This window comes from Plasmodium malariae, assembly GCF_900090045.1.
Source record: "Plasmodium malariae genome assembly, chromosome: 1".
Lineage (NCBI taxonomy): Eukaryota > Apicomplexa > Aconoidasida > Haemosporida > Plasmodiidae > Plasmodium > Plasmodium malariae.
Window position 1 is genome coordinate 351191 of NC_041775.1, and position 14469 is coordinate 365659.

The 14469-nt window shown below is 25.7% G+C and overlaps 3 protein-coding genes across 3 annotated transcripts; all 3 read right to left on the bottom strand.

Moving 5' to 3' along the window:
- Positions 1-727: 727 nt before the first annotated feature.
- Positions 728-4969, bottom strand: PmUG01_01016300 (conserved Plasmodium protein, unknown function; the record flags this gene model as incomplete). The annotated part of the gene is made up of 1 exon (XM_029007755.1): positions 728-4969. One exon carries the CDS (start codon positions 4967-4969, stop codon positions 728-730), a length of 4242 nt encoding a protein of 1413 aa, XP_028859957.1.
- Positions 4970-7246: 2277 nt separating this feature from the next.
- Positions 7247-8173, bottom strand: RF2 (peptide chain release factor 2, putative; the record flags this gene model as incomplete). The annotated part of the gene is made up of 1 exon (XM_029007766.1): positions 7247-8173. The coding sequence occupies one exon, from the start codon at positions 8171-8173 to the stop codon at positions 7247-7249; it is 927 nt and encodes a 308-aa protein (XP_028859958.1).
- Positions 8174-9672: 1499 nt separating this feature from the next.
- Positions 9673-13266, bottom strand: PmUG01_01016500 (methyltransferase, putative; the record flags this gene model as incomplete). Its single annotated transcript, XM_029007777.1, has 2 exons — positions 9673-10226; positions 10455-13266. 2 exons carry the CDS (start codon positions 13264-13266, stop codon positions 9673-9675), a joined length of 3366 nt encoding a protein of 1121 aa, XP_028859959.1.
- Between the last annotated feature and the right edge of the window lie 1203 nt (positions 13267-14469).

Genomic DNA, 14469 nt, shown 5'->3' on the forward strand with positions numbered 1-14469 from the left:
ATTATAAGAAAATTTCATGTACACCCTTTATGGTTATCTGTTTCTTAAAATTTTAAACTTTTTTTTTTTTTTTTTTTTTTTTTTTTTAAGTCTTTTTAACATTGTTTTGTTTCATTACGTCTCTTTTCACAATCCACAAATTTATGAAAACAAATTTTTTTTGAAAATTGTAGATATTAGAGGCGAATATGCACAACAAATATTACTACTGTTTTTTAAGACGCACATTTACACACATGTGTATGTACGGGCTGGCGGGTATATTCTTATATGTATATGATTATATTATTCATGTATGTATATTTCTCCCTATTTGCTAAATTTTGTTATATATATTTCTATTAAAAACTTGTATGTTATGTACAGCGTACAGAAAAAAATTTATTATTTGTAGGAAGAAATATAAAAGTATATTACAAATTATAATGCAACAAAAAAAAAGGTGCAATTCAGAAAAAAATATTGCACATATGGCAAAATATAGCATATATGGAAAAATATAGTATATATGACAAAATATAGTATATATGACAAAATATAGCATATATAACAAATTATGGAAAATACGACGAAATATGGAAAATATGACAAATTATGGAAAATAGGACAAATTATGGAAAATAGGACAAATTATGGAAAATAGGACAAATTATGGAAAATATAACAAAATTTGGCATAAAATTTTAAACAAAAAAATAATTAAATAAAAAGAATTACGTCTTTTTCTTTAAGAATTGTATTTATTTTCCTTTACAACAGAAAGTATAACAGTTGTATCGTCAGGCTTACCCATATTAAAATATTTTTCGTATTTGTCAAAAATAAATTCGGATATAGGTGTTAAAATAATTTTATCATTTGATTTATTTGATTGTATATCATCATAATTAACCTGATCAAATAAATATGTTTCCTTTTCATTAATATTTGAAACCAAATTTCCGCTAATACATTTATTATTTATTTGTATATTTTTTTTCACTAGTTCATGTGTTTTTGTTTTTTTTATGCTTTTTTTATTTTTATTGCCGTTCATATTTTTCTGTTCCTCATTGTATTCCTTTCTTCTTTTTTTTAACAAAGTATTATTTACTGGTTGGCTAGCTAGAATTGTTGCCAGCTCTATAATTTCATCACAAGCCTTTTTAGCATTTAAATAAATATTATTATTCTTATCAAATAAAATAAAATCAGATGGTTCATATAAAAATATAGAACAATCAATTTTCTTCTCAATAATTACTTTTTTTTTTCTTCTGATATTTCTCATATCTTTTATGTCATAATTATTCCGTTCTGAATTTCCCATTATATTATATTTCATATCACACACATTTGAAAATTCTGTCAATGTTTTTTGTTCAGTCATCCATTTCTCTGTGTAATTAGTTTCTTTTCTCCTTAGATACTTTACATAATCATCTACAATAATTTCAGTATTTTGTTTTCCCCCTTTCTGGAGTTGATTTGGGTGCATATTTTTTACCCATACTCCATCATAATCATTATTGGATTTATTGAATTTGTCAAAGTTGGAACCCTCTGTGAAAGCATCACTTACCATATAACTTGCTGAGCTACCATCATTTTCTAAATTTTCCTGAACATTCTCCTGTTTTCCACTTTTTATGTGTTCAGAATTTGCAGAATATTTCCTGTTATCATCATCATCATCATAATCAAACGTCTTATTCTTCATAAAACTGTTATATGAATTATTATTACTTCTATAACTATTTTCGTTTGATACTATTTTATCATTTTCTTTCACTTTACCATTTTTCTTATCCTTCGAAAGGATATTTTCAGTTCTCTCCTTATCCATAACACGTTCTTTTTTTTTTGCTATATATGTATTTTTATTCTTTGATTTAATGGAAAACATTCCCTTTATTTTAGATGGAAAATGCAGTTTGTTCATCGCAAAGCTTAAGCCGTTCTTGTACTTTTTATCAAGAGAATTATTTTGATCCTTTCCTTTATTTTTTACAACATCACTATTTTTTATAACATCACTATTTTTTTTAACATCACAGTTATTATTAGTACCAAATTTTTTGTCTTTGATTTTTTTGCCTAGATAGCTAATGGAATTCCCTTTTAGGGTAAATGACTTGAGGTTTTCTCCTTCTTCATCTGTTGTGTCATTTGCCGCTTTTGTAGTGCATTTTTCACTCTTTCTCTTCTTATCCTGATAATTCCCAAGTCTGCTATTCTTATTACTGTTACTACTATTTCTATGATCGCTTCTATGATTGTTTCTATGATCGTTTCTATGATCGTTTCTATGATTTTTTCTATGATCGCTTATATGATCATTTTTATTATCATTTCTAACACCACTTCTGTTCTTATTTCTATTGTTCAAGTTTCCCGAGATATCATCACTAGATATGTAGCTCATAACTGATATTCCATTCTTTTTATTACTTCCCCCTTTTGTGTTAAGCTCTTCTCTTTCACTACGCTTTTCAGTTCCATCTGAGGAGTTCCTCAAACTACCTGAACATATGTATTTAGTCCTCTTCCCTTTCAATGAACTGTTCCATATCATATGCTCAATGTATTTTAATATTCGCTTGTATTCATCAACAAAATTCACAAAGTGCTTTAAATTTATAAAATCGTTATCCTTTATGATATAAAAATTATTATATAGAATTTCCATTATGTCATCGTCATAAATATTATCAAAAAGACCATCACTTCCACTTACTATAATGTCATTTGTCCTAATGTCAATACTGGAATATTCACAATATCTTAAACATTTTGAAATAATATCATTATATTTGTTCATTTTAATATTATTTTTTAAAGTAATGTTTGATTTATCCTTACCTATATTGGTACTCAAATTTGTAGGCATAAAAGTTATCTGATATGGGCAATTAAAATAATGCTGCTGAATTTTTGATTTGTAAATTATATAAAAATGGCTTAGTTCCTCTTTATAGCATCTAAATCTATAATTATTAACGTTCATATAATTCTGACTTTTCCTATTCTTTTCTTTTTCCCTGTTAATTCTACTTTCAATTTCACTTCCCTTTTTTACATCCCCTTCTTTTTTATGTACTCCAACTGAAGACCCACCCCCCGTCCATTCACGTGATAATATCTCATTTGTATTTTCCATCCTTACATAATTCTTCGAATCCACTAGGATATCTTTTCTTTCAATATTAAAAAAATTTAACAACTTCCTAAACCCGGTTTCATCTATAGTACTTTTTAGATAAAGATTGTTTTTTTCATTTTCGTAAAAGTCATTTTCTGTTGCACAGGAAATATTTCGAGAAATGATTGTATCTGATCTAATATTGGGGTATTGATATAAATCTCCATCTTTTATTGTGAATGACAGATTTCCAATTTTATAATTCTGACTAGATACATACTTTTCAAAATCATCACAGATCTCTTCCCCTAATACCTCTTCAACGTATAATACTATGTTTGCATTTTTTTTCCCAACATCATCTATATTATTTATACTACTATTAATATCATCTCGATATAATTCCTTCCTTTTTAAATATAAGTCTTTTAATGCAAACTTATTATTTAGAAGCCTGTTATCATTCTCACCGTTTTTATATACTCCTTGACATTTAGACATATTACTACTGAATTCGTCCTCCCATTTGTTAAAACTAACATTTAAATTATCGTCTAATTTTACATTTAAATTATCGTCTAATTTTACATTTAAATTATCGTTTAATTTTACACTTAAATTATCGTTTAATTTTACACTTAAATTATCATCTAATTTTACACTTAAATTATCGTTTAATTTTACACTTAAATTATCGTCTAATTTTACACTTATATTATCGTCTAATTTTACACTTATATTATCGTCTAATTTTACACTTAAATCATCATTTAAATGACCATTTAATTTTGCACTGCTCTGAGCAATTTTCCCCCCTTCCCCCTTGACTTCGTCTTTTACTAGATCGTAACCCGTATCACAATCCACGATAGTGGTAATATTGCTCTCACGTTTCGTAAAATTTGACGCTTCATCAGATGCTTGAATTTTTATTTTCACTTTTTCGAAAATTTTGTCTCTTAAATAATTCTCCTTCAACCTAACAATTAACATTTGACAATCTCCTATAGTACATATATGTAACTTTTCTTTTTCTATGGAAGAAAATAAAAGGGTGGATGCACCTAAAAAATTAGAGGAGCATGCGCCTCTACATATAATTGGTTTTAATACTTCATCCATTTTATACTTCAAATTATAATGTTTAAATATAACCTGATTTTGTTCTTCAAATAATTCATTATTAACACATCTATATAAATATAAATTTAGACATTTTTTTAAAAGTTCATTTGAAAAATTACTTACATTAATACCACTATTTTTTATTGAAGATACTCCATCTGCTACAGCTATAATATTGTCACTACATATTAATGCATCACCGTTTTTATAATTTACATTATTTTTTTTTTGCTGATGCGGAACGGAATTAAATTTGTGCAATAGGACATATTTTTGATTCTTCATTGTGTCATATATTTTTTTCATCACATATATGTAGTCTTCCCAAAATATTTTTTCCATCTTTTCAAGCTGAATAAAAGAACTGAAAAAATTTAAAAATATCGTTTCGTAAAATTTCACTGGTAAGTCTACATATTCTATATTAAATATTCTATTAAAATCATTTTCACAATATGCATTCAAGTTCACCTGTTCTAATTTCCTTTCCTTCATTCCATTCATTACACTCATTTTTATTTCCTCTCTGCAATTCTTTTTAGCATAATCATCAAAACCGCATAAAAAATCGTTATCCATACTATCATTATTTAAACAATTCACCTCACCTATATTATCACTTAAACCTACTATTAATTTACATGTTTGAAAAAGACTCTCCTCTTCATCTATTACATTTTCTGAGTTATTCACATTTAAGCATTTATTTAAAAGTTGTTGCATTTTTGTATTTTCATCCTATCGTATGTATATATAAGCAAAAGAAACTTTTTAATTAAATATTAAAAATTAAAAACCTCATACACAAAAAATATAATAAAATAAATAAGCCTCTATAGAACCTTTTTATGCCATGTGCAAAATAGGTTAACATGACAACATTACGCAGAAACGGCAATCTACCTAAAGAGGCTCTGAAGAAGGAATTGATTCTGAAGTTTGCTTAGGTTTCCCTTTGTGCTGTAACGCTTCTGAAGAGTTTTCCGACGGGTAAAAACAAACTGTTCAACTAGTACGTATATGTGCGCTTAAATATGTACACACATACAAATAATATAAATATTTATACATAATACATATACACATATACGTATTGTACTATATTGCTACTATAAGAGTAAAATTTCACTGATTTTTCTGTAAACTTTGGAAAAAATATCTACTAACGTCCTTTACCAAACACTAATTTTTTTTTTTTTTGAAAAATGTGCAGTATTGTAATATTAACAAGTTTAAATTTTCCGCAAGGATGTGTATAACACTTTAATTGGTACTTTTATACATTTCGTTTTTTTTTTTTTTTTCATTCTTTTTGTTTTAACTATTTATTTTAACAAATTAAATTATATTATTCTTATTTTCCAAAAAAAAAAATTAGAAAGAAAGAAAGAAAGAAATAAAGCAATTATGAAATGAAGAAACGAAAAAATGAAGAAAAATTGACAGGAAAACGATAATGCAATTTTCTTAGCACTAACGACGCATTAAAATTAATGGAAAAAACAGATAGAATCATGACGAATGGTAAAGGAGGAAATTAATGCAGGAGTGAAGGATATATATTTTTTTTTTTTTTTTTTTTTATCTTCCTTTCAAAATTTTCATCTTCGTAATTAATATTTTTAAATTTCCTTATTTTTAAAAAATATAGGCAATAAAATCGTATGTGTTAAAAAAAAAAAAAAAGGCGTACAAGTTTATTGACAATTTGGAAATCTTACTGTTCGATTTTTTCAGCCATTTTGTCCTTTTTTGCGTTAATAACTAATTCAAGCTCTTCTTTCATTAAAAAAAAAAAAAAAAAAAAAAATATAAAAATGTATAAAATTATTTATCAACTTGAGAAAAGGTATATTACTACTTTGGTATATGTGTATATAACTTCCCCAAATTATGTCAGTTAAAATATGATTTTTTTTCTTTTTTCAAAACTAAATGTAAATGTTCACACGAAAGAAAAAAAATGAACAACATTATTAGTCATCGAAGTCAAGTAAAAGCACTAAAGGGGAATATAATCGTATGTATAATATGCGCCGTGCGCATTCGGCGAAGTAGTATAATTAAAATGAGTTGCTCCACGAAAAATAAAGAGCATTTTTTCCCTTTATTTTGTAGTATACTATAAAATTCCATATAATTATAACTCTTCATTCAAAAAATATAAAAAAAGTTGAAAAGGGTTAAAAAAAAAAAAAAAAAAAATACACTTAAGAGGGGCATGTTAATATTTACAACTATCTGCTGTTATGCATATATTTGAACATATGCCTATACATACACACCGCAAACGATGAATAGATGGAACCGTTTCCATTACATAGTCATCTTTATGGCACCATGCAGGTAAATTTTCATACGCACACATTTACTCTTAAGAACATATAACGTTAAATGTTCATTATATAAATAATCTTTTCGGAATTTTTCATCTTTTTTTTTTTTTTTTTTTTTTTTTACCTGTAATTTTTTTTAATGCCTTTTATCATTTCCATCTTTAAATTAAAAGGATGTCTTTTGCATTCCATATGAAAAAAAAAAAAAAAACTGTTTTTTTTTATTTTAAAATAAAAATTATATAATATATAGACGTACAGTACAGGACTCTATAATTTAGCCATTCGTCGTATATGCATACACATATTAATTAATGTGTTATTGCAAAGGTGTAAATGTAATATATTTTATAACGCTTAAGTAACCAAAAAAAAAGAAAAAAAAAAAAAAAAAAAAGGGATAAAATAAAACAAGGCAAAAATCAAAAAAGAAAATAAAGAAAACTAAAAAAAGTAACATCCAAAAGCTCATGTGAGAGAAGGTAATTTCCGCTTTTAAATAAATCCCATGTGAAAAACTGAACAGTGGTGCATAATTATAAGTAAATACAAATGTTATCTACAAACGTGTATATACCCTACCTACAACCGAATATAAACGCTACTTACAATCACGAGCGCATGGACATATACACCATTTTCCCCCCAAAAAAGGTCCCTCCTTTTAGAGATACTTCTGATAGGCATCTACAAATAAGTCAATTTCACCTTGTGACAAAACCTTATCGACATCAGTTGAAAAAACACTTGTTCTAGTATCTTTTATCATTTTATTTCCATACAAAATATAATTTCTAATTTGTTCACCAAAATGTGTTAAACTTTTGTTAGCTAATTCATAATGTTTACTTTTTAATGCTTCTAGTTGTAAATATAATAATTTTTCATATATTGTTTTTAAAGCAATTCGTTTATTTAAAATTTGAGATCTTTCACTTGATACTTTTACAGAAATATTTGTTGGTTTATGTAAAATTCGAACTGCAGTTTCGACCTTATTAACATTTTGACCCCCCTTTCCACCCGACCTCATAGTTTGAATAACCAGATCACTCTTATTTATAGAAATATCATTCATATTAATATTTTGGTTGTTATTCCCTTTTTTCAAGGTATTAGAATTATTTTCAGTAATATTTAAAAAATTCATAACATTTGCATCATTAAAACTTAAAGTTGGTATTACATCTACTTTTACAAAGGATGTCATTTTCTTATTCTGAGCATTAAATGGAGAGTTCCTTACTAATCTATGTATTCCTTTTTCTGATACGAAATTATAAAAACTGTATTCTCCATCTATTTTTATTTCTACTTTTTTAATACCTACTTCATTTTTACTTAAATCAACGATTTCATATTTTACATTTTTTTTGTTCTTAATTTTTGATAAATATTTTATATACATATTATATAACATACTGCAGAAATCACAGGCCTCTGTTCCACCTGTCCCTGATGATAAAATCAGCGAACACGAATTTTTAAAATACTTGGAATAGTTTTCAACATCCTTTTTTATATATGAACTTAAACATTTCTTATTTATTTTTTTTGTACTCTTGCATAAAAAAAAGTAATTTCTTAACATGTTTATATTCTTACAATTAATAGATATAGTTAAAAAAAAAATATATATTATCAAATTTTTAATAAAATTCATAATATTACCATTTTTAAAATTTGTGTTCAATTTTTAAGACACACCTTGTTTAATTGATGTATAAATGGGCGCATACGTATGTACTCGCACACATACGTACATAAGTTGTTACTTATATGAATGCATACATAACTACAAACATACGTACATTATAATACATATGCTATTTCTACTGAAAAAGGGCATATCTAATTTTAATTTGCCCAAGTTTACCTTCCAAAAGTGGACTGGTACAAATGCAAATTTTCGTTAAAAAGGTTCTTATAGCCTTTTCATGCTTCTTTAAATAAATTACAATTAATATGTACACTCATCCTTTACCTTATACTTAGTCTGCCCACGATTCTTTAAACGTTCTTTTTTTACCCCTTTACATTAGAAGAGGGATTAGCTTCACCGAAGATTGACTTACACTATTCTTTTCCATAAAATTTTCCGTTTAGTTTGTTTTTTCAAAAATAATTAATTACACCATAATATACGATAATATGTAAGATATATATGTTGTATACAATGTAATATGTTTTTTTCAGCAGCTAAATAGATTTCTGTCAAATATAGATAGTAAAATTTTATACATACACTTTATTAACATGTCAAACGTGAGTTCCTTGGCAATAATTAAGAAAAAAAATAATATAATACAGTATAGCACATCATTATGCAATACAGCACATTATAATACAATATAGTATTATACAATATAGTATTATACAATATAGTATTATACAATATAGTATTATACAATATAATATAATACAAAATAATAAAATACAGTGTTATACAACGCAAAAATATAACACAATGTAAACCTTCGCGCTTTCGCTTTTATTTTCAACTTGCTATATATATATGTATTTTTTTTTTTTAACGAACACTATATAGTAATTAGTACGTGCCTCAAAATGTTCCATTCGAACTTATAGCCATTTTTTCTTTTTATTTCTCTGCGATATTTAGAATTTAAAATTTCTTACAAAAGTTGAAGGCAGTTTCAAAAGAATTCAAAAGCATAAGCAGAAAAAACATAAGTGTAAAAAACATAGTGCGTTAAATAAAATAAAAAACACAGTGTACTAAAAAGGAACAAAAATTTTATATGGCATCCGATATAAACGTGAAATACAGTTTCCATTTTTTTCAAAAAAAAAAAAAAAGGTATGCTTTAAAAATAAATACAGGAAAATCGTTTCGAATATCCATAAGAAAGCAAAAATGAAGGGCTATGCAAAAATATAATTCCTTATATCTTGCAGAAAAAAAAAAAAAAAAAAAAAAAAGTAATTTTAACGGCTATTTTTATAAACAGAATTAAAAGATGTCTACGTAAAAAATAAATCATTTAAAAGTGTTTTATTTCGCCAAAAAAATTTTTCAAAAAAACGCGCCATTTTAAAGCACGTATATAATGGTCCAACGTTGTTCGGCTAGATTATTCCAAGGATGGATCCATCAAAATTTTTCTTATACACATATACATGGTACAAAGAACATATATCATAATATATTTTCGAATCCCTATCATATCCATGAATTTTGTTGATTCTTAATTTAATATCTTCAAAGATATGTTTATCAATTGTTTTATTAATTAAATTAAAATATTTTATATTTTGATATTTTTCATAAGTTTCTAAATTATTTGTTATATAATGAAGAAACATAATGGCTGTATTATTAAATAATTCAACCATGTTTAATTCTTGTAATTTCTTCTTTAAATATTTTTGAGGTATAACAAATTCGTTAGCATCTATAGTATCATATAGATAAAAGTAATATTTAATACCCATAGTATTATCCAGAGAATCTTTTATTAAATTGTAAAAGTAATCATATTTCATTCTTGAATTTGAACTGTTGGAATTAATAAATTCTATAAATTCTTCAAGACATAATTTATTTTTGAAAATTTTGAGCAAATTTTCTTGGTCAAATTTTATGGTAAACAAGTCATTTTCTAAGGTGAGCGAAATAGTGTCTGCGTCGAAGGGCAAATAAAGAAGTGTGTGTGTTAATTCATACATGTATATATGTGAGTACGTACCTGTGCGTACATGGTAGTATGCAGGAATATGCATGTATGTATATATATATATGCAAGGCCGTACGGCTAACGAGTGCAAGCTTCAAATTAACACAATTATATTCACAAGAAAAAAAAAAAAAAAAAAAAAAAGGTATGTATATCTTTTTATTTCACACTAACCATTAACTATTTCAATGTTAGGTCGTTTCATTAAAAAATCGGCCAGAGTTATAGTCGAAATGGTCGTAGCTAATAAAATTCCCTCACTTTCTAAAAAATTTTCAATAATTTTAAAAAATTTTTTAGATGATTTTTCATTATATATTACATAATGTAATGCTAAATTGATAGAAATTATATCAAAGGTGATGTTTTTATTTTTCCATTTTCTATAAAATTTATTATTTAAAATATCCCCTTGCAAGAAAAGAAAATTATCATTATTACATAATCCCTTCATATCATTTCCATTTAGTCGCTCTTTAGCTAGTTCTATCTCTTTTTTTGAAATGTCTAAACCTACATATACCTTATTTCTTACTGTATTATATTTAAGCATATCTTGCCCATGTCCACAAGCAAGATCTAATATTTTCGAATCATATGATACAAAAAATAAAATCATTATTCTCTTTACTTCATTATTAAATATACGAATATATTTGATATTTGACTTTTTTAATAGAATAACTTTTTTCTTGTCATAATGTTTTCTAATTTCTTCATTTACATCTCCAATCATTTTGGGGTAAAAATATTCAAACTTCGTGCAGCTATTTTTTAATTTATTTATAAAATTAATTAAACATTCGAAATTTTTGTAAAAGTTGTATATTATGTAGTCCAGCTTATTCGTCCTTTTCCTTCTATCAATTTCGCTATCTTTCTTTCCGCCCTTGTCACAATCTTTGCGTAACTGAGCATATCCCGCATTATCCGCTTTACACACATTATCCGCTTTACACGCATTATCCCCATCCCCTATGTCATACTTTTTCTGAAATTCCCTTACAAGCTTATCAATGTCGATGTGCATATCTACGTTGACTTTCCAGTCCTTTTCAAGCTCAAACAATTTCCCCACATTTATCTTCTTACCTTCTGCACATTTGTAATTCGAGTTGTCTTCCTTTTTAATTTCATACATTTTAATTATATCATAATTATTAACAAAGTCAGAATAATTAATATTATAATCAATTTTCAAATTCTTCAATTTTTTATTTTTTGCTATGTGTAAAAACAAACTGCATCCTTTGTATTTCTCATCGCAACAAAAATTGTATATAGATATGTCCCTTACATATCTTTTTTTTATCTTAATATTTTCTTCATTAAGAATATTCAAATATGCATGGTCTTCTGCATCGTTATGTAAATTACAAACTTTATTTTTGTGTAAGTACATGTCATACGTACACGAATTTGCTCGACTGGCATATGCCGCCCTGGTCTTATCATTGTTTGATATGGGCTCCAGTGAAACTAAATTTAAACATTGATTATAAAAACTGTTGGGGTAATAGATACATACTGTATCATTTTCAACTTCCTTAAAAACATTTATTATTGTGTTGTCATTATGTTTTGAATATATTATTTTCCTTTTATATAAAACCTGATTTTTAACATTCGATGTGTCATCTGAATCATCAGAACTTTTCTCATTTGAAGAAATGTTTGATTCATTTTCACTGTTTTCTTCTAAAAGTTTTTTTAATTTTTCAATATACAACTTGTCCTTATCAACATTTTTTTTTTTTTTTTTTTTTTTCTTTTTCGTTTTTGTTAAATTTTTCTCCTCTTTTTTTTTTTCCTCATTATATAAATTTAGAAGGACATCACTTTCGTTACATTCTCTTGATGCCACACTCTCGTGTTCTTCATCCTCTTCCATAAAGTTATACTTACATTCTTTGTCCTTTTCATAATTCGAGGCTTCATATGGCTCTTCATGAGCCCCTTTATTCGTCCCTTCATTCACCTCTTCATCCGTCGCTCCCTTATTTACACCCTTGTTTTGCTTCTCCCATGCTGCGTCTCCTTTCCGCTTCTTCTTCTTTGTATCGTAGTAATACCACTCCTCTATTTCGAATTTCTTCTCAAGTATTTTAAACTTATACTTGCTCTTATGAATCTTAAAAAGATCAACATAAATATAATTGAGCACCTCGTTATCTATATTAAACTTATACTTATAATTGTTGTTACTTATCTTTTGTAATATTATTTGATTAATGATGGGTAAATTTATTAGTTCGTCATTAAAAGTCCCTCGGAGTTCCACTACACTACTATGTATATTAATAAATTTTCTATTATTCTTTAAACTGTTCTTTAAAAAATTTATTATTTCAATATTTACTTTATTTTCAATATTTACATGTTTATAATCATCAAATAAGGTATAGGGTTTTATCTGTGTGCAGTTGTCCTTATAAAAAATGTCAATTTTAATAACATCGTTTATATTTAATTTTTTTTTTATTAACGAATTTATTTCGTGAAATAGGTGGTTCTTATCGATGATTATCTTTTTCTCTTCATCTTCATCTTTACTTTCATCTTCTTCTTTGTAATTATGATTGTGTTTGTGTCTGTGTCTGTGTTTGTGTTCGCGATCATGCTTCTCATAATTTTGCACTATATCGTTCTTTTCTGGTTTTTCATATCTGTCATCTTTTTGCTTTTTTATAAACATGTTGTCATCTTCTTTATTTTTCTTTTTCTTTATTCGAGGAGGAGATGATAAACCGAAAATTGAATCTGTATCTTCTTCACCGTCTTCCGCATTATTTTGACCTTTATATATTTCTCTATCTTTTTTACCCTCCTCTATATTTTCATCATGCCTTATATCATTAAAATTATTCTCATTTAGTATCATCATATTCTCACTATCGTTATTTTTATTTAAACTGCTGTTATATTCATTTCCACATTTTTCTGTATAAAATAATTCTTTCTCTTCCTTACAATTCTCAGGGTTCATATTTATTTACGCTGTTAGCTTTCTTTATTCACAACTTCACATCTTCATCAGTAATTCGTCAACCTTTACAAGTACACGTACATGAATTTGGATATGTATATATATATATATATATATATATATATATATATATATATATATATATATATTTATTTATTTATTTATTTATTTATTTATTTATCTATCTATTTATCTATTTATCTATTTATCTATTTATTTACTTATTTATGTACATATATTTACATACATATAATTATGCTTAAATATGTTCATAATATTTACACGTTATACATATACATGCATTCATACATACATAAGTCTTTTTTTTTAAGCAGTTATTTTTTCAAAAAAGAAATATTTATGTATAATTATTTTTTACACTCCTTGTGCTCTTTATCTTTTTTTTTTTTTTTTTTTTTCCGCCTTGTAATTCTTCTATGGAAAAAAAATACATCGTGCAGTTAATTCCAATTCATTCTATTCTTCTCAAAAAAGTTTAACTTCTAGTTATATAGAATTCTTTTTATTTTAATAAATTCAGAAAAGAAAAAAAAAATTAAAAAATTAGAAAAATCGTTCTTACAAATAAAAAAAAAAAAAAAAACAGAAAAAAAAGAAAAAAAGAAATTTCTTCAAGTGAGACATATCTGTATTTTAAAAAAAAACAAGAGAAAAATTAATGCACATAACGATGCTCTAAACATTTTTTCATGTGCATAAAAATAAATATAAGGTACATTATTAATTATACCTATTTATATGCATACAATATTTATATTAGTACATTATAAATGTAAACTTACCTAACGCACAGAACACATTTTACCCTTCATGTATTTTCTCGCAAACATAACATTTTAACGTTTTTAAATATGTAAAAAATATGTAAGGGGAATAAAATACTAATACTTATTACTTCAATTTATATATTGTTTCTCGGCAATATGAAGAACTAAAGCCGTTCTTAAACTTTTTAAAATAATGCGTTATGGTATATATTTATATATATTTGTAGAGAAAAGAACGTATAAGCAGCTTAATTAGGTGTTTACATGTATTTATATATTCCACGAATAATCATCGTAGAATTTAAAAAAAAAAAAAAAAAAAAATGGAATTATTGAAACTGTAAATGAAGTGTAATCAAATAGTTATTTCTTTTTGGAAAAGGAAATTTTCTTTTTCCTCATTTTTTGCCAAAAT